The sequence below is a fragment of the Microcaecilia unicolor genome, chromosome 13 (assembly GCF_901765095.1).
Source record: "Microcaecilia unicolor chromosome 13, aMicUni1.1, whole genome shotgun sequence".
NCBI lineage: Eukaryota > Metazoa > Chordata > Amphibia > Gymnophiona > Siphonopidae > Microcaecilia > Microcaecilia unicolor.
Window position 1 is genome coordinate 59233173 of NC_044043.1, and position 21056 is coordinate 59254228.

The 21056-nt window shown below is 44.4% G+C and overlaps 1 protein-coding gene across 2 annotated transcripts in view; it reads right to left on the reverse strand.

The window, feature by feature from the left end:
- Positions 1-18554: 18554 nt before the first annotated feature.
- The window catches only part of NEK8 (NIMA related kinase 8), a 28359-nt gene continuing 25857 nt past the window's right edge, over positions 18555-21056 (reverse strand). For both annotated transcript variants that reach the window (XM_030186029.1, XM_030186028.1), the window contains one exon: positions 18555-20529. In XM_030186029.1, the coding sequence (XP_030041889.1) occupies positions 20501-20529 (29 nt within the window). In that variant the 3' untranslated portion in view covers positions 18555-20500. The remainder of the gene's footprint in view (positions 20530-21056) is intronic.

Sequence of the window (21056 nt, forward strand, 5' to 3'; positions counted from 1 at the left end):
ATGTTTTCAGCTAGACCTGTTTTTATTATGAATAAGGCACAAAAAAAGTGCCCGAAATGACCAGATGACCACTGGAGGGAATCAGAGATGACCTCCCCTTACTCCCCCAGTGGTCACTAATCCCCTCCCAATGAAGAACATTACTTGCCAGCCTCTATGCTAGCCTCAGATGTCATACTCAGGTCCATTATAGCACATGCAGGTCCCTGGAGTAGTTTAGTAGTAGGTGCAGTGCACTTCAGACAGGTGGACCCAGGCCCATACCCGCCCCCCCTCCCACCTGTTACACTTGTGGAGGAAACAGGAAGCTCTTCAAAACCCACCAGAAACCCATTGTACCCTCATCTAGGTGCCCCCCTTCACCTGTAAGGTCTATGGTAGTGGTGTACAGTTGGGGGTAGTGGGTTTTGGGGGGGGGGGGAGTTGAGGGGGCTCAGCACACAAAGTAAAGGAGCTGTGTACCTGGGAGCATTTTATGAAGTCTACTGCAGTGCCCCCTAGGGTGCCCGATTGCTGTCCTGGGGAACCAGTCTACTAAAAATACTGGCTTCTCCCACGTCCAAATGGCTTGAATTTGGACGTTTTAGACTCGGACATTTTTGTTTTCGAAAATGGCCAAAAATCAAAGACGTCCAAATCACAAAATCCAAAATCATAAACCCCCGTAACTGCCCCATTATCCTGCAAACTACCCATTCCCAATGACTACTGTACCTGCAACTAACACAACACCTGATAAACTGTCCCCAACTCTGCCCCACCACCTCACAAATTACCCCAGCCCAATGGGAGGTAACAAGACAACAGCATAGCAGCCCCATACTCTACAGGGATTGACCAGAACAAATCTTGCAAATTCAGAGGAAAGAAATAGCAAACGTTCCTTCTAGGGAGAGATGAGACATTTTGAGCTAGATTCTATATATGGCACCATAAAAATCGGCACAAAACAAATACACCTAGGCTTATTCTATGATGAACCATGCCTAACTTAGGCGTGGTTTATAGAATACGCCTAGGGCCCATCCATGTGACTAAATCTAGTCATGGGAATTTGCGCCAAGTAAAACTGTTTGTAAATGCTAGCGACTAAGGCACATAGTGGTTGTGTTCTATAACAGCATGCAAAATTGTTAGTAATGACCATGGCCACTCCCCCCCCCTTTTGTTTTGTTTTTGTTACATTTGTACCCTGCGCTTTCCCACTCATGGCAGGCTCAATGCGGCTTACATGGGGCAATGGAGGGTTAAGTGACTTGCCCAGAGTCACAAGGAGCTGCCTGTGCCTGAAGTGGGAATCAAACTCAGTTCCCCAGGACCAAAGTCCACCACCCTAAGGCCAAAGGCCACTCCTCCACAGCACACATTAGAATTTGGCAGCACACATTAGAATTTACAAGTATCATTTTACAGAATACGCTTAGCAAGTTGTGTCTGTAAATTGACAATTATTGGCACTGATTCGCTTGTTAAGATAAGTAAGTTGCACATGCAATACAAAATACGGCCTGAACTACCTGCTCAACTCAAGTCGCACTATGTAGAATCTGGGGGTTTGAGGGCAATTTTCAAACTTTTATTTTTTTTTGCACCAATTTTCAAAAGTGAAAGTACACACATACTTTGAGAGTGGCAAAAGGAAACCATACTGTAGAGACTTGCATCTCCTTATTCCCCAACAAAACATATATAGTTTTAAAACTCACAAATTATATGTATTGCTTTCTCCCCAACCTAACTCCACCCCAGGAAAGGATATGAGATTTGATATATTGCCTTTCTGTGTTTACAATCAAAGTAGTTTACATATTATATACAGGTGCTTATTTTGTATCAGGAGCAGTGGAGGGTTAAGTGACTCACCCAGAATCATAAGGATCTGAAGTGGGATCAAACCCAGTTCCCCTGGGTCACAGGCAACTACACTAACCCCTAGGCTACTCCTACATTTCTGCTCAAACACGTTGTGGAATATGTCAGGGTGGGCAATTTTCAGACAGTCAATTTATGCAGGTAGGATGCCTTCTACTTATGGAAATGGCTATGATAATTGTGCTGTTTAAGCTATAACATTACCTACCATTAACGGGCAGAATGGAGGACAATTATCCTGCCATTCTCCTCCATATGTTCTAATGTCGGCCACATCATAGCCCCAAGAAAGTGTTTAAACACAGAAGGAAATTTCACAATTTGTGTAGGGAACAGAAAAATCCACAGTCAAAATCAAAATACTGCAGCTTTCATAGAACCTGGCATCTAGATTTTACAGTTTTTCATGTTTATTTAGTCTTCAATAAAGTAACAATAAACAATAGCAGATATCCAACCATTTATTAAACAACCATAATGGTTTAAACCAATTTACAACAGTCATCAATTCAACTCCCCTCCCTCTTCACCACACCCCACTAGTTAACATCTTTGCAAATAATCCTGGAATAAACCATGACACACTCACAGTTTACTGAGGAATTAAACCTGAAGTACCTCAAAAAGAGTTAACGGGGATCACGTTTAACAAAGGGATCATTATTCAAAGTTTCACACAACTGACAGAATAGAAACCTAAATCTTAAATGAGATGCTATCTACATACTGCCAAAAAATGTCACAAATGAAGTCGAACTGGGCTCAGGGCTTAAAACAATTCATAGTCAAAAGAAAGACCCATAGACTAAGTATCTAGTTTCACTTTTCTACAAGATAATAGGCAGCATAAACAGTTGCTCATCTGCCAGACAAGAGATAAATGGGCCATTGCAATGGGGGTAGAAGTTCATACATAGAGATCAGTGATAATGAGTCATACACAACAATTTTTATTGTTCTTAAGGGAATGGTGTGGAGGAGTGGCCTAGTGGTTAGGGTGGTGGTCTTTGGTCCTGAGGAATTGAGTTCCATTCCCACTTCAGGCACAGGCAGCTCCTTGCGACTCTGGGCAAGTCACTTAACCCTCCATTGCCCCATGTAAGCCACATTGAGTCTGCCATGAGTGGGAAAGCGCAGGTTACAAAGGTAACAAAAAAAAAATTCCAAGGGCAAATAGCATCAAAGATCTTTTGTGGTCATGGCAGAATCTGGAAAGAGCTCAGGTGCAGATGCTCAAAAGTCTGCCGCTGTCCTAAACAGCACCAGAAAAATACCACCACAACAGTGATGCAACACAGCTTCCTAATGCAAATGTAAGCGTGTCAGCGCTGAGCATTAGGGAGCTGTTTCAAGTTCTGTGAGAGAATTGTGCCTGAGCATGTGCTCAACAGCTTGGGCTAGTCAACAGCGTGTATAAGTCACTGATTGCTGCCAGGAAGAGCACATGTGTTTAAAAGGTACATGGGGGGGGGGGGGGGGGATGTTCAGAGATGCTGGATTGCCTGCAGGGGAGGGGAGGGCAGGGAGAGATGGTAGGAGTCTTCAGCTGATGAGGCTTGATACAAAACAACTATGAGGCTTTGGGTCACAACAGTAAGAGTTTGATTGGGAAAAACTAAGGGGTCCTTTTGTACGGGCAAGGCCCCTGCCTGTATAACTACAGCAAGAGCTTGGTTTAACAACCTGAGCAGTAGAAGCTTCAAGCCATGTATCAGTGCACCATGTACCAGTGCAACTGTAAAGGACTAAAATACAAATCCACATACGCAACCAGTTTCTCCTACATCTGGACGCAACTATGGAGTGCATTACCGAAAGCCATAAAAACAACGCAAGATCTAACCATCTTCAGAAGGCTACTAAAAACTGATTTGTTCAAGAAGGCATACCAATAACATTCGCCCTCAAGAATAAATAATAAGACTGCACATGAACCAGAAAACCGAACTCCTATCAATTGACTGATTAACCTCTTTGATATTAACGAAAAGCGCCACCAATCTAATCCTTAAGTCGAATATGATCTTTCTATAGTAGATGACCTAATATATGTTACAATCCAATCTATTACTCGTGAACAATATACAATATTATAACGTATTCTCCTTTTCCATGTATGTATGCACCTTAATGCAATGCCTTTGTAATTCTGTTACCCGGAAATGGCACCCGCTATTACGGCAAATGTAAGCCACATTGAGCCTGCAAATAGGTGGGAAAATGTGGGATACAAATGCTATAAATAAATGAGTTCTGTCCCCGTTTTCTTAAGGTTTACAGTCCCAAAGAAGGCTGCTTTTCCCATGAGTTTGTTCAAGGTCTGCTCTGATCACCTGACATGGATTGTACCGAGAACTCAGGTCAGGCTGACCCAGCCATGCAAAGCCAGGGCATGGGAAGGCCACAACACACACATCACTAGACTGTTTGGAGTCTGGCCTCTTGGAATTTCACCCTCAATGATGCAAACCCATGTTGCTGTGTGCAGCACTGCTGCTGCTGCTGGGCATGCCAGAAGGACCAGAACATAGGGAGAAACTTGCTTGATAATGACTCCACCAGAACTGTATAAAGAAGCACTGAGCACCAAGGAGCAGTTAGTTGGTTTTTCCATTCGGCCTGAAATACCACTATTTCTACCAGCCATATCCTCCTTGTTGTGACTTCCTTGGGACCTGCCTAGGACGGTCTGCATTCAGCTCTTTATCTACTACTACTACTATTTAGCATTTATATAGCGCTACAAAGCATACGCAGCGCTGCACAAACATAGAAGAAAGACAGTCCCTGCTCAAAGAGCTTACAATCTAATAGACAATAATAATAAAGCAAGCAAATCAATTAATGTGTAGAGGAAAGAGGAGAGGAGGGTAGGTAGAAGCGAGAGGTATAAGTGGTTACAAGTCAAAAGCAATGTTGCAGAGGTGGGCTTTCAATCTAAATTTAAAGATGGTCAAGGATGGGGCAAGACGTAGGGGCTCAGGAAGTTTCTTCCAGGCGTAGGGTGCAGCGAGACAGAAGGAGCAAAGTCTGGAGTTGGCAGTAGTGGAGAAGGGAACAGATAAGAAGGATTTATCCATGGATCGGAGCGCACATCCAGGTTGTATGCCAGCTCTGTTAAGATTTCTGGCCTGACCTTGGGTTTCATGTACATTAACTCTGACTAATTCTCTGATAAGAACCTTTGTTTTTATTTTTCTGAGCTACTTCTCTTGTACACCTTCTTAGTCACTCGTGCTTTTACTTATGGTTGTTTCACTTATATGTAAATAAATTGCCTTTATTTTTTATAATAATTGGCTTGTTTCCTTGCTTGTCACTTCTCAGAGCAACAGAACTTGGATTCATATAATTTGTTGGAAGGGGTTTTAGAACTTTTGATAATAGCTACTATTACACAATTTGCCCTTCCCACTTTTATAGTGCGTACAAAAGCACTATACTATAGCCAGCTCTGTCTACATTTTTACTAAGCACTAATGGAAAGGGAAAGGGAATGGGACTTGATATACTGCCTTTCTATGGGTTTTGCAACAACAAAGTGGTTTACATAGTTTTTACAGGTACTGTAAGTAGTATACTATGCCATACTTTGTATTGTTATTTGAATATTTTTACTGCTGTAATTGTCTATTGCTCATGTTTGATTTATTCTTAGTGTACACTGACTTGAGTGAATTCCTTCAAAAAGGCAGTAAATAAATCCTAATAAATAAATAAAATATTTCCATTTGGCAATCCATTGTATACACACCTATCTCATACCAAGTCGATGTGGTAATTCTGAAAACTCACTTGGCTAGGAGTGCCTCCAGAGGAGAGTTGAGAAGCCCCACACTAGAGTTTGAATACCTGTAATACTATAATTTTGACACTTTAAACTGACAGCTACTAAGCTTAATACAGTTCTCTGAAATGTAAACAATCCACCATAAATGACAGAGCCCAACTTCAACCAAACAATATCCAGATAGATAACCAGAAAACTAGTGGGTTAGACATAGTAAACATAGTAGATGACAGCAGAAAAAGACCTGCACGGTCCATCCAGTCTGCCCAAGAAGATAAATTCATATGTGCTACTTTTTTATTTGTACTGTCCTCTTCAGTGCACAGACCGTATAAGTCTGGCCAGCCCTATCCCCGCCTCCCAACCACCAGCTCTGGCACAGACTGTATAAGTCTGCCCAGCACTATCCCTGCCTCCCAACTACCAGTCCCACCTCTCACCACCAGCTCTGGCACAGACAGTATAAGTCTGGCCAGCCCTATCCCCGCCTCCCAACCACCAGCTCTGGCACAGACCGTATAAGTCTGCCCAGCACTATGCCCGCCTCCCAACTACCAGTCCCACCTCCCACTACCAGCTCTGGCACAGACCGTATAAGTCTGCCCAGCACTATCCCCGCCTCCCAACCACCAGCCCTAGCACAGACCGTATAAGTCTGCCCAGCACTAGCCACGCCTCCCAACCACCAGCTCTGCCACCCATTCTAGGCTAAGCTCCTGAGGATCCCTTCCTTCTGCACAGGATTCCTTTATGTTTATCCCACGCATGTTTGAATTCTGTTACCGTTTTCATCTCCACCACCTCCCGCGGGAGGGCATTCCAAGCATCCACCACCCTCTCCATGAAAAAATACTTCCTGACATTCTTCTTGAGTCTGCCCCCCTTCAATCTCATTTCATGCCCTCTCGTTCTACCGCCTTCCCATCTCCGGAAAAGGTTCGTTTGCGGATTAATACCTTTCAAATATTTGAACGTCTGTATCATATCACCCCTGTTCCTCCTTTCCTCCAGGGTATACATGTTCAGGTCCACAAGTCTCTCCTCATACGTCTTGTAATGCAAATCCCATACCATCCTCGTAGCTTTTCTTTGCACCGCTTCAATTCTTTTTACATCCTTAGACAAAAGTATAGCATTATTAGCCAGGTAATATTATGGCAATACTGGATTTCCCCCGAGACAACAGCATCTGATCTAGTACAAGTCCCACTTGATGAGAGGAATCCAACAGGATAAAGATATGTGGACATTTTTAGCTGGAGATCTTAGGCATGCTATATCCATCATGGAAATCTGAATAGGTGGCATTTTTTTTAACACTACATCTATATAGAGGCACCTGGAGGACACCTGATTGGAATATGGTAGTGTAAGAGGTTAGATAAGTGCTTATAATTTAGGCAGTAACATTTACACAAGCCATGGTATGTTTCCACCTTCAGTATGTGCCAGAGATATGTGGGTAACTTAGAGTATTCCATAAGCTGCTCACACAAAGAATCCTGCCCAGGCTCTGCCCAAGTGTAAGTCTACCTGTAAAATACACACTATATAAATAATAGTGCTTAGGCATTCCCCCCCCCCCCCCCCAGATTCTATATATGGTGACTAAAGCTGCGCATGCAAATTTGACAGTGAAACCAAATTGTGCTCACAACTTAATTGTTTGACAAGCTAATCGGTGCCAATAATTGGCCAATAACAAGCAATTATTGGCACTAATTAGAATTTACACACCCAGCTTTCTAAGCATATTCTGTAATGTGGTGCACATAAATTCTAATACATAGATCTCAAAAGAGGGTGTGGCCATGGGAGGGGCATGGGCGGGTCGTGGGCATTTCTAGAAATTATGCGCATTGTTATAGAATATGCCTGATCCATGCCTAACGGGGGTCATGATCAAAAGCAAACTCCGGCGCCAGAGTTTGCAGCCGACCCATGATCAGAGCCCTCGAGCGCCTGAAACAGCGCACTCGAGGGCTCTCTGCGCAAGTAGTATGCAAATGCATGCTAAACAGGGCTTCTAGTGCAATTAGCTTGCAAATGCATGCTAATTGGCGCTTAACGTATTCATCCCCAATGATCAGCGGCCAGCGCGCCAAAGATTGGGTCGCTGGCCGCGGCAAAAGCAACGTCAGCTCTGAGCTGGCGTTAGACTTTGCGGATCATTGGGGAGGAATGGTGAGTCCTGTCCAGCATGCAGTTACATGCTGGCAGGCCCCTGTTCCCCCCCCCAAAGCAAATGCAAACAGGGGACTGGAGGTCCGGTGGACCTCCGGTCCCCCCTGACGATCCAACCCCCTCCATGCCCATGGAGGTCTGGAGATCCGGTGGGTCTCTAGCCCCACCCGAACCCCCATAAATCGTGGTGGCCGCCTCCGGTCAAACGCTATCCCACCCTCCCTCCCACTCAGCGACGGAGGGGGTGCTGGAAGTTCGGTGGGTCTCCAGCCCCCCAAACCCCCAGAAATCGTTGTGGCCGCCGCCCTGTTATCCATCGATGGAGGGGGGGGGGTGGGGGCTGGAGGTCCGGTGGACCTCCAGCCCACACCAACTCCTCCCCCCCAGCGTTCTGAATCCCTGGTGGTCCGTGGTCACCCACCCTCCCTGCCGGCCCCCTTGGCTGGCCCCCCTACCTTTGTTGGAGGAGGGACACAGCCTGCCTGCCTCCCTCCTCTTCTTGTCGATGCCGCTGCAAAATGGCGGTGCCCAGCCCCGCCTATTGCATCCTGGGATGTGCTGGGCGGGGATACAGACCATGTAAGGGAATCGCTCCCTTACATGGTCTGTAGCCCCGCCCAGCGCATCCCAGGATGCAATAGACAGGGCTGGGCGCTGCCATTTTGCAGCGGCGTCAACAAGAAGAGGAGGGAGGCAAGGCAGGCTGCGTCCGTCCTCCAACAAAAGGTAGGGGGGCCAGCCGGGGGGGCCGGCAGGGAGGGTGGGTGACCACGGACCACCAGGGATTCAGAATGCTGGGGGGGGAGGAGTTGGGGTGGGCTGGAGGTCCACCGGACCTCCAGCTCCCCCCCCCCGTCGATGGATAACAGGGTGGCAGACACAACGATTTCTGGGGGTTTGGGGGGCTGGAGACCCACTGAACCTCCAGCCCCCCCCCCCGTCGCTGAGTGGGAGGGAGGGTGGGATAGCGTTTGGCCGGAGGCGGCCACCACGATTTATGAGGGTTCAGGGAGGCTGGAGACCCACCGGATCTCCAGACCTCCCTGGGCATGGAGGGGGTCGAATCGTTGGGGGGACCTCCAGCCCCCCCCCCCCCGTCGCTGGGTGGGAGAGGGTTTGGCTGCTGGCGGCGGCCTCAACGTTTTCTGGGGGTTTGGGGGGTGGCTGGAGACAACGTTCGGTCCTCCAGCCCTCGTTGTTCGGGCCTCGGCAGGCTGTTTGACAGATTTGGGCTTTTGACAGCCCAGACCTGTCAAACAAGTGCGGGAGGATTGTGCTGAGCGCATGCTCAGGCGCAATTCTCCCGCACTTTAAACATAATAAAGATAATAGTGCTGCTTAGATTTGCATGCATTATCTTTGATCATCGATGCAGAAAAGCCCTGCGCTGTCCCGGCACTATTTTTAGGGTGCTGTTTGGAACAGCGCAGGGCTTTTGATCATGAGGGCAAAAGTGAGGCATGGGCGTAAATGGTTGCACCTAAATTTAGTTGCGGATTTGGGCACCACACATATTCTACAAACCGCACATATTAGGCGCAGTTGAGAGAATAGCACTGTGTTTTTTTCTAGTCCATCATATATGTACACACACATATCTCCGTATATGCCATTATTCTAATCGCTTACAAAAGTGACTGGCATGTTGAGGTTTGTGCCTGCTTTACAGAATTATCCTCATAGTGGCTGAATATTCCACTATCTGCCCACTATGGTTCTGTGGAATCTTAGCGGAGATTGGGTGGCGATGTCGGTAATTGGGAAACAAAACAGGAGCTGGGCAGACTTCTACGGTCTACACCCTGATCGTGACTGAATAGATAGGGATGGGCTGGAGTGTAAATTTTAAGGGGCTTTGATGTTAGCTTCAGAACTTAGTTAGTACAAGAACAGTGCTGGGCAGACTAATATGGTCTGTGCCCTGAGAAAGGCATGGAAAATCAAACTCGGGTATACATATAAAGTATCACATGTAAAATGAGTTTATCTTGTTTGGCAGACTGGATGGACCGTACAGGTCTTTATCTGCCGTCATTTACTATGTTACTAAAGTTTAAACCCACCCCTCCCGTACCTCTTACTCCTCCTACCTTTAATTTCTCCAGCCAACAGTTATCCATTGAAGGGCCCAGGAAATTTAACTTCATATCTGGTTAACTTATATAAGTACATAAGTATTGCCATACTGGGAAAGACCAAAGGTCCATCAAGCCTAGCATCCTGTTTCCAACAGTGGCCAATCCAGGTCACAAATACCTGGCAAGATCCCAAAAAAGTACAAAACATTTTATACTGCTTATCTCAGAAATAGTGGATTTCCCCCAAGTGGACTTTTCCTTTAGGAAGCCATCCAAACCTTTTTAAAACTCTGCTAAGCTAACCGCCTTTACCACATTCTCTGGCAACTTCTCAAAGTTAACCATATATGTGTTTTTGAATATCAACCCCAGTATGATTAGCTGAGGGTTTACTCGGAACAAGGACCATTTTAACTAATTCTGTAAAACTGCAGGACTCTGTTCCTCCATGTGTAAGAGGAAAACATGTAGATGGGGGAGGGGGCAGGGAGTGGCCTGGGAGAACTCTAAAAGCTTCTTGTACAGAAGGGAGAGAAGCTAGGCAGAGAGCAGAGACAACAATAGCTTTTCAAAGTCAAACACAAGTACACTGTAAAAGGTTTGCCTCATCCAGTATTTCCATACACCCAGCCCACCTAGATTTGCAGTTTAAAGGGACCTTGAACACCTGAAAAGCAGAAAGTTAGTTAAACTATATAAAACAACTTTCTTTACAATACCGTAAATCCAAGTATGTATCTCCAATTCCCATAAAGCATTCAGGCCAAGACTTTTAAATTAACACTTAATTTTATTGCTGTAGGTGTGTTTAATATGGTTTTTAAAGCTGTGGTCTCTTTAGTTCACTTGTGTGGTAATAAAAATGGATGTGAAAGAAACAGTTCTGAGTTTTTATTGATGGTGGGGGCACACCCAGCTTGGAGATAATGCAGTGCTAATGCAGAGCAGCTAGCTGCTCTGGCCCAGGGAAACTGAAGTGTAGGTGGACGCCCCTGCCTACAGAAGATACAAGGGAAGTTACAAGGTAATGGGACACCCCAAGCCCAGGGAGGTCACAATAAAACAGGAAGTCTCCAGTGCAACAGGATGCTCTCAGCCTAGGTTACAGCAGGGCACCCCCAGCCTGGGAGGCTGCCAGGTTTCTGTTGGTGGCCTGAGGAGAAAACAGGCTCTGACTTGCAGTTTCACTCATTTGTCAAAGGGCCATTGTGTGCTGGAGCCCTCTGGCTGTTTTGCCTCTGTGAATCCTGACCACAGACAGGTATTAAGTGCTTGAATGCCCTTCTTGAACTAAAGTACCTCATTGTGTCTTAAGGGCAATATTTAGTAGCTGCCAACATGCTGTGTAAGTTTCTAATGCCTCAGTTATTAGAGAAGATGGGGAGGGGAGCTAGATGAAGACAGAGGCCCAGATGCTCAAAACTCCAGCAATACTGCCGGATCAGCGCAGAAGAGCAACTCTAATGCTCAGCGCTAATGAGATGCAAATATAGGCACGCTCATAGTGCTGAGCATCAGGGAGTTCAGCAGGAGGACAGTATTAGGTGCATGCGCTGAAGAGTTGTGCGTTAAGCACACAGGGTTGCCAGGTCTGCGGCTTTCCGCGACCCGTTGTGGGCAATTTTTGTCGGCTGTGGGAAATTGGGCGGCTTTTAAAAAGCCACGTTGTGGATTTGGGCAGTTTTCTGGGGCTTCTATTGGTCCAATTTGGTCCAATAGAAGCCCCGCAGAGGCTGGGTTAATGATGTCGGGAGCGGGGTTAGTGACGTCGGTGACTATGTCGGGAGCAGGGTGAGTGACGTCGGCGGCTATGTCGGGGGCGGGGTTAAAGATGTCGGAGGAGGGGTTGATGACATTGAGGGTACGTTGGGGGCAGGGTTTAACTTTGTGCAGGTTTTGGGCGGGGAAAATTTTTTCAACCTGGCAACCCTGTTCATGTCCAGAACGCCTGTCGGGAGGGGGGAGGCAGGGGGAGGAAGAGGTGCCGATTTTGCGAACAAGCCTACTGGGAACACCGCCTTTATTAGGTACCTTGTTGCTGTTTTCTCCACATTTAATCTGAGCTAACGTGAAGCACTGTACCTTAAATAGTGCCCAGGCCCCAGATCCTCTGTGCTAACTTTGCGCTTTTCTCCGGCCTCTGCTCTAACACATCCACCTCCCCCACCATGTCACTACCTACAAGAAAGCTAAGGAGTTCTGGGGGTATTTTTCTGGGAGACAGGGCTCCTTTCTTCCTCCATCCCTCCAGCCCCTTATCCCTCATGGCTCGGCACAACCCTAACACCAGCTCCAAGCTGGCATAGGGGTTTTCAGCAGAAGACATGCCCTTGTTTGGCGTGCTGTCCTCTGAGCATTAGGGAAGAATAGAGATGGGCTCCTTGGCAAGCATTTGCATGCTCATTGTGCTGGGAGCCGGCAAGCTCACAGGTTCACGCGCTTGCCGGCTCTCAGCATTCTGCATTAGCAAATGCAGGCGCTAGTCTGGCGCTAATGGCCTCTAGCGCCCTCATTTGCTTCTGAGCATTGGAGCCAGAGAAGTATTAACTGTGCAATAGTGAAGATGATAAACCTTGAAGCCATTTACTATCAGGAGACAAGATCTGGCTACATTTCACCATCTCCCTTACAGGAGCTGCAGTAGCAACACCTGCTCCTGACACACTTGCTTTGTTTTACTCTTATTGCAACACCTCTAAGTGGGTAAACGTAGTTTATATAAGGTTCTTGTACATGAATTTTCAAAACCATGTGTGACTTGCTTTCCAGATGTGTTTGTCTTTAAAAAATCAAATAAATAAATAAATAGTCCACACCTTGTCTTCAGGTCATTTTTCCAGGGATTCCTCCGGGCAGGACTCTTCCCTTCAAGCCGCAGGCTCTTGCCTTCCTTTGAGGTATTTTAGCCACACCCAGCTATTCCCTTCAGAGGATTTTCTCTGTCTCAGGTATAGAAGTGACCATATGATTCTAAATTAGTGCCTGGGAATTGGCTGAAAGAAGTGACAGCCACACTTGCAGCAAGACACCTTACAGGGCAAGGTAAAAGGGAGGAGGACAAGCTTGCCATCTGCTTCCTGTATTCTTCTCTTCCGCAAGCAGCATAGAAAGGGGTACAAAGTACAAACTCACTAGTGTATTCAGCCAGGAGTTTTGAGACTTCCCATACCAACAACACACCTTTAGAAATGACTAATATATCATCCTTCCCTCCCCACAGAATTGTCAAGCAAAGTCTTCATCAAAATAACGTAGTATCTTTTACTATAAAGTCATTTTCTACTTTGCAAGCATACTCCCATAAAAGGAATACAGCACCTTACTTCTCGAGTCACTGGGTGGGGGAGCCACTCTGTGAACTCCTGACCACAGCATCATACATGTAACATGCCATAATTGGGGTTGAACTGCTGGACATTGGACAATGTTGACTATTTGCTGCAGCTTATGAGAATGCATTGGAAGTTGCCAGTAGACCTCAACTAGAAGCAGATGGGTTGGGTTACTAAGCATGAAAAGGCCAAAACTTACTACTACTACTACTACTTAGCATTTCTATAGCGCTGCCAGGGTTACGCAGCGCTGTACAAGTTTAAACATGGGGAAGGACAGTCCCTGCTCAAGAGAGCTTACAATCTAAAGAAACATGGGGAAGGACAGTCCCTGCTCAAGAGAGCTTACAATCTAAAGTGACAGCCTTAACAATGGTACTGCCATTAATGCAGCCTATTCTCTGGGGCCCTAACTTCCCACCTCACCCTTTTGCTGCCCCACAACTGGTACCTCATTCTCCCTCTCCTCTCCACAAAAAGTGATACAGGCAGGAGGTGGCACTTGCCCTGAGTTTCTCCACCACCATTTCCTGGTTTTGCTGTACTGATCTGGATCTCTGTACTGAGGCCTCACAGCATGATGCTACTGTAGCCTGATTGGGCCCATTTACTTGGACATTTCACATTGGGTCCGCTAAATCCTACTGTTATCAATACCAGATATTCATCTCTACATTTGCTAGGGTTCAGTAGAGGGAAGACAGTGGGAGTCTGGCTTGAGAGAGAAAGAGAGAATGTGAAATGGAGTTTGGCTTTGGAAAGGGGGAAGAATATGGTGAGGGATAGCTTAGAAGAAAGGGAATGAGTGGTACTGTGAATGAGCAAGTTTGGGGAGGGGGTATGGCAGTTAACTTCAAACAGCATTGCTTGCTTGCTTGCTTAAACAGAGTGCCTGTGTGGTGCTTTTGGTTCGGGCTTTACTCTGCTACTCTTCCCTTGAGTGAGTGAATCCAAGCTGCCTGAGTTGTTTCAGCTATTTATACTGAGCGTTTGTGAGTGGAGACAGTGAGCGCCACCACTTTGCTAAAGTCATCATTGAGCACCTGTCTACTTACTTAAATGCAGTGCCTGTGCAGCACCTTGCCACAGGCACGTCAAAGGATGGTGCCCTTCTACATGCCCTTTCCATACCCATGTGTATGATAGTTTGCATGTAACAGTTCTTTTATTTTGGATGTTTGCTTTGTTAGTTCTTGTTCCCTTATTTATATTTGTTTAGTTGCAAGATACCACCAAGAGCGTGTTGTCTGACTACCCTGTGCCACCATTTCAGTGGTGGTGGGCTATGGACAATATGCCCTGGAAATGCATAGGGCCTTGGGTATTGAAAGGTGGGTGAGCATTCATGCACTGTCAAGTAGTTGAGATCCCTTTTCCTTCTCCATCACCTGCATTTGATCTGAAGGTGATCTATGTAATAGATCTATTTCACTGTATCTAATGACCCTGTAATATGATGTACCACTAAATCTTAGAACTCTGTGGCATTTTTTTTTTTAAATCAATTATGTGCTATGGACTATCATAGTGTACATCATACTAGTGTGGGTAAGTTCGACCCTGGTGCTATAGTACTTTATAAAATGTAGTTTACTGTTTTTTGTTTTTTTTTGTGTAGCTCAATGGGTAGAAGATATCTAGGAAGGGATTTTGACGCAGTGATCAATGTTTGCAATCTCCTATTTTAGTGGCCAATGAATGGTATTGCTTGTTGTTCTTTTCCTAATGACACAGGTTATAGTCATAGCCCCTATGAAGTGAATTCCTTATTGTTACTGGAGTTGTTAACTTACACTTAGATCTTGCAGACAGGTTGAATTTTCTTGATAGTATGTCTATGCTTGGGGTTGTACCCATTGCTGCTGATTCCTCTCAAGTGGGACTTGATGCTTTTGTTTTGGGGGAAATCCAGTATTGCCATAATGTTACCTTGCTAACAATGCCGTACTTTTGTCTAAACGAGCTAGTATACTTTCCAAGCTATTGAAATAAGATGGTGGACAAGGATAATACATCTGATACGCCGCCTTTCTGTGGTACAACCAAAACACTATTACATATTCCTCAAAATTCTATAAATAGTGCTTACAATCACATGTGAAAATTTAGGTGCACTAACAATTTAATTAAACCAATTAGCACCAATTGGGTGCTAATAATCAAATCAGTACTAATTGGCCTTAACTGAAATTTACATGCACATTGTTAGATGCACTGCCATAGGAGGGTCATGGGCAGATGAGGGGCATTTCTAGAATTTATGCTGTTATAGAATAAGGGGGATCTGACCCTAATTTAGATGTGAGGATTTACACCAAGGTTTACTTGGTGTAAATCCTTGTGTCTAAAGTTAGGCACCAAACCCCAGCTTCTATATATATCACACCGAGATGCATATAGAATATTTCCATGCTGAAATTGAAGCATATTCCATAACAATGTGCATAACCAAATTGGTTAACAAGCCAATCAGCAGTGATAATTGCCAATTAACACGCAATTGTTGACTGTCATTAACTAGAATTTATGCACAGAACTAAGCATATTCTATAACGTGCTGCACATAAATTCTAAGTTACATAGCTGAAAAGAGGGTGGCGTAGCCATGGGCGTGGAATGGGCAGGTCAGAGGCATTTCTATAATCTATGCACGAATATAGAATACACCTGGTCTGTGCATAATTTAGGCATCAGCATTTCCACCAGGTTTTACTTGGCGTAGCTGCCTGCAATTACATTTAGTTGCACTGACCAGTGCTTGGCATAGTCTATAAATCGCACAGTAATTTAGGCTTATTCTATAAAGTACGCCTAAATTAAGGCGTTCTTTATAGAATGTGCTTAGGTAAAATTCATTTCAGCACCAAATTTTTAGGTGTGATTATATAGAATATCTTGTCCTATGTGTATTCTAGAAACAGTGCCTTCTTTCAGCGCTGTTTATAGAATAGCACTTGGCATGTTATTTTTTCGGCACCAATTTTTCAGCACTATTTATAAGTCAGATCTCAAATCAGACAATACCAATTGGCTGTGCAGTATGCCAAAAGGGGTTTTTAATCACTAAACTGCATACTGTAATGAATCAGCTAAGGGGATCCTTTTCTAGTTAGGTCTTTTGTGTCCCTGGTAGGTGCAATTGATATTGATGACAATTCTATGCCCTCAGCCGATATATTAGCAGACCTTTTTTTGAACAGAAAGTGGCTGGGATCGCAGCAAAACTTTTGGTGTTGAATTTGACTGATGGTCCTGGCTTAGGGGGTACACTTTTAGAATGGTTCAACTAGATGAAATTTCTCTAGCTTTATGTCATATGGTCTCAACCTGTGTCCACCCTCACAGTTAGTGGCAACTAATACTGTGGTTGACCTGGCATTGCTTTCTATTAACAATTCTCTGTAAGCTGGGTGCTGCCCCAATGCTCCCAAAACAATGTAGGGAAGTTCCTTGGATCCAATGCTATCTGAAAACTATCAGCCAATCTCTAATTTTCCTGTTCAAGGTAAAACTCTGGAAACATATGTACTGTGACAACTTAAATGGCAATTTAATCATATTGTTGTTAGATAAATATATTTGGCTTTTGCAAGGGTCACAGTCTTGTTGATGGGCGTTTTGCACTGTCATTTGCATAGTGAGCAGGAAGTAATATTACTTGCACTAGCTCTACTGGCTATATTTGATAGATCATGGAAGTTTACTGTAGCATCTGTGCTTGCTTGGTTGGTGCTGATCATCTGGTGTTGGCATGGTTTAGGTCCTATTTGCTTGCATAAATCTGCTGCAGTCTGAGAAGTTTTCATATAGATTTTATATGGGCACATTATACAAGTGATGATCACAGCTAATATTTCTGCAGTGCTTCCAATTAAGTCTGAATCTATTATGAATGAGATTTCAAATTGGTTGGCAGTAAGCAAATTGGCTTTTAATCTTGAAGAAGATTAAGAGCTTTTGGATCAGACCTACCCACTAGCTTGCTTTTTATCACTTTATATCAGTTGCTGAAATCAAGTCAGGGTTTACGTTGCAGACCTACAACTTGGATGTGCAGTTAGATGAGGATTGAACATGTCAAGTGCATATCAAAAAAGCAGCGCGTGTAGCTTTTTTTTTTTAACCTTCATTTACATAGCATCTAGTTATTCCATCAAGTGATTTTTGTTTGGTCTTACTGCACCATCGTGATTATTGTAACGCCATCTATGTAGGCCTTCTGGTTACTTCATGAGTTGCAATTGGTATAAAATGGCACAGCTAGGATGCTAGTGGGATGCAGATTACAGGAACATATTTCCCAAGCTTTTTATGTACTGCATTGACTCTCATTTTTCAGCCTATTAAAGTTTAAAGTCTGTTTGCTTCAGTGGCGTAGCCACAGGTGGGCCTGGGTGGGCCATTTAGGTCTCGGGCCCACCCAACAGTAGCACACGTTTAGTGGTAGCTGGTGGGGATCCCAAGCTCAGCCAGCTGAAGACTTCTCCCTGATGGTAACGAAAACACTACTCTCCACAATACTGGCACCGGAGCATGCTCATTTTTCAGCACATGCTTGCTGTGGACTGCCAAGGTGGAAAGAAGTGTTTCCCACCAGCTGAGATTTTTTTGGGTGGTGGTTGGGGGGAGTGGAGAACACTTGGTGCCCACCCACTTCTTGCCTAGGCCCACCCAAAATCTGTTGTCTGGCTACGCCCCTGGTTTGCTTATTTTTGAAAGGATCATATTTATTTGGATTTGTTCGCACTTTTTTCAGTAGTAGCTCAAGGTGAGTTACATTCAGGTGCACTGGGTATTTCCCTGTCCCTGTAGTGTTCACAAGCTAGGTTTGTACCTGGGGCAATGGAGGGTTAAGTGACTCGCCCAAGATCACAAGGAGCAGCAGTGGGATTTGAACCAGCCACCTCTGGATGTTAAGACCAATGCTCTAACTACTAGACCTCTCCTCCAAGCTCTGTCTTCCCTACAGGATTTGTTAACCTGTTATAAATAAAATAAGTTGCTTCAGTACTGGAAACCTATCAATTAAGATGTGATTTCAGTTAGGACCATAATAAAACCAGGGAGGATGACTGACAGTGAATACTGAAACTGTCCCTTACATAATAACCTTATATCAAAGATGATTATGGAAAGAATCAAGGCTAGAGACTGACTCCCCAAATCTTCCCCTGCCCAATGAACTCCCACACCTCCATTGTGTTACGTATTCTTATGACCTCACATTCCCATGAGTCTTGATTTTTTTTTAATTCATTTATTTTACAATGGATTTACAGAAAATCAATTACTGTCCATACCAGCCAAAAACTTCTGAATAAATTCCAGTTATAGGAATATTTTTACAATACTTCATATCATACCTCTCCTCCGGTGAGGCTGTGTAGGAAGTTTACACCATCTCTGTCCACTGTATTCTGCTTGTTCTGAGGCTTGGATGTTAAATGAGCAATAAAAGTCTTGTACATTATGTACTGATCCAAAGCATGTGTCACTGGGTGAGCACACAATAGGTTAGAAATGGACTGAGGCAGTTTTTAGTCTCTTCTCTGCCTTTATGTCCCTTGTTCTATTTGTATTTATTAATTTTTATTATCCAGATTCTACTCGCTATCCCCTGAGTGCTGGGCTTCCTCCCTCTCTTGTAAATAAAGAGAAGAACCACCTCTCCAAGTCAAGAAGAGACATGTCGGCACTTGTCTAGGCAGGAAAAAGACATGAAGGAGTTGACTATCCCCTTCCAATACACAAGGAGTAGAAAGGCATAAGACAGAATATATAAAGAACAAAACACCCTCCCATCCCCCAATTTAAAGGTGCAAGAAGACCTTTCTTGAACTTTTGGAAAGAATCTTCCTCTGTTTAACAGGATGCATTCCACAAGAGACAGTTTCACTAAGAAAACAAAAGAGCTATTGGAGCTGGGTCTCACCCCTGCATTCCTGCAGAAAATAATCACACTCCACCCTGTGGAAGTATGGCACTCAAAGAGTACTGTCACTAGCAGCCAGCAAAACAATTTACTTTACACAAGGTGTCTGCCACATAGCAGAGAGCCAGAGGGTGAAGGAACTGGGTGAAAAACAGCCACAGAGACTGTTGCCGAAAACCACACATTAGACTCATATGCCAACTGCTAAGCATATGGCTTCTAATGAAAACGTTTTAGACACAGATGGAGTAAGCCAATCATATGCACAGAACTTTTCGCTAATCATGGTGAATACACTAGACACATGCACACAATCTTCTGCACCAGGAGCAGCCGGTACTGTGCACGTGTCTGATCAAAATGGAAAAGTGCCAGCACACATCTGCGTCGGTACTGGAATGTTATTATGAGGGTAAATAGTGGCATCATAAATATTTTGTGCACATAAAATTCTTGCAATGCCACTATTTATATGCAGGACAACATTCCAGCACACACACAGATAAAACTTTTTCTGTTTTAACCTTTGCACAGAAAGTTACCTCCCATTCCGTCTTAAGTTGTGGGTACTTTTATGCTTGCAGCAAAAAGAAAAAAAACAGGCATTAAATCCTGTGGAATTCATTGTCCAAAGAGAGAAGCTGGCTAACTAATTATTTGCTGCTTCAAAATGCTTAAAGAAATTTCTAGTAGCTGAAAATACATTACTATGATCTGGGCTTAGGAACCGATAGGGGATCATTGTAACATGTATCTGTGTACATGATCTATTCTTTTCATCCTTTACTGTATTTGGAAATCTACTGTCTCTCGAAATTATTTTTATTGCTATGTAAGTGGAAGATCTTACAATACATTTTAAGCCACACTGAACTGAACATTGTTTGGATAATAGTGGGATATAAGAACTAATAAATGAAACAGATGGTACTGCAGAAGATCAAATTGACTCTTCTACCCAGCCTTAAAGTCTTCCATGCACTTCTCTGTATTGGGGGCCAAATAACTAACAACTTCATTAACATTCATCTTGATATGCTATACATCGGTGTCCCGTTTGCAGATTCAAGCAGAGTTATATTTTGCATGAAACACTTCCCTGCATTGTATGCCCATAAAACTGCATGGAGACATCATACTAACCCCTCACCCAGACTGCGTAATTTTTCTGCGTCAGCACCAGAGATGAAGATTTTTTTGTAAAAAGGCAGAGATGGAGACAGATAGACAGGGAGGAAGGAAAGATGACAGAGGGATGGGAGGGAGGTTGGAAGAGAGACAGAGAGCCTGTGGTAGGGTCCGTCATATTCCATTACTGTAGCGCTGTTTCTTCTCCTACAGCTGGAAGGAAAACAAGAAAAACAAAAGATTCCAATCAATCACATCATAAAAGTGGGGCAGCAGGGGTTTCTTATTGTCCTCAATCTTTTTTTTTTTTTTTTTTTTTGTTACATTTGTACCCGCGCTTTCCCACTCATTGCAGGCTCAATGCGGCTTACATGGGGCAATGGAGGGTTAAGTGATGTGCCCAGAGTCACAAGGAGCTGCCTGTGCCTGAAGTGGGAATCCAACTCAGTTCCTCAGGACCAAAGTCCACCATCCTAACCACTAGGCCACTCCTCCACTGTTGCTACTATTTGCGATTCTACATGGAATGTTGCTATTCCACTAGCAACATTCCATGTAGGAGTCGGCCCTTGCAGATCACCAATGTGGCCCCGCAGGCTTCTGCTTCTGTGAGTCTGACGTCCTGCACATATGTGCAGGACGTCAGATTCACAGAAACAGAAGCCTGCGCAGCCTTCTACATGGAATGTTGCTAGTGGAATAGCAACATTCCATGTAGAATCTCCAATAGTATCTATTTT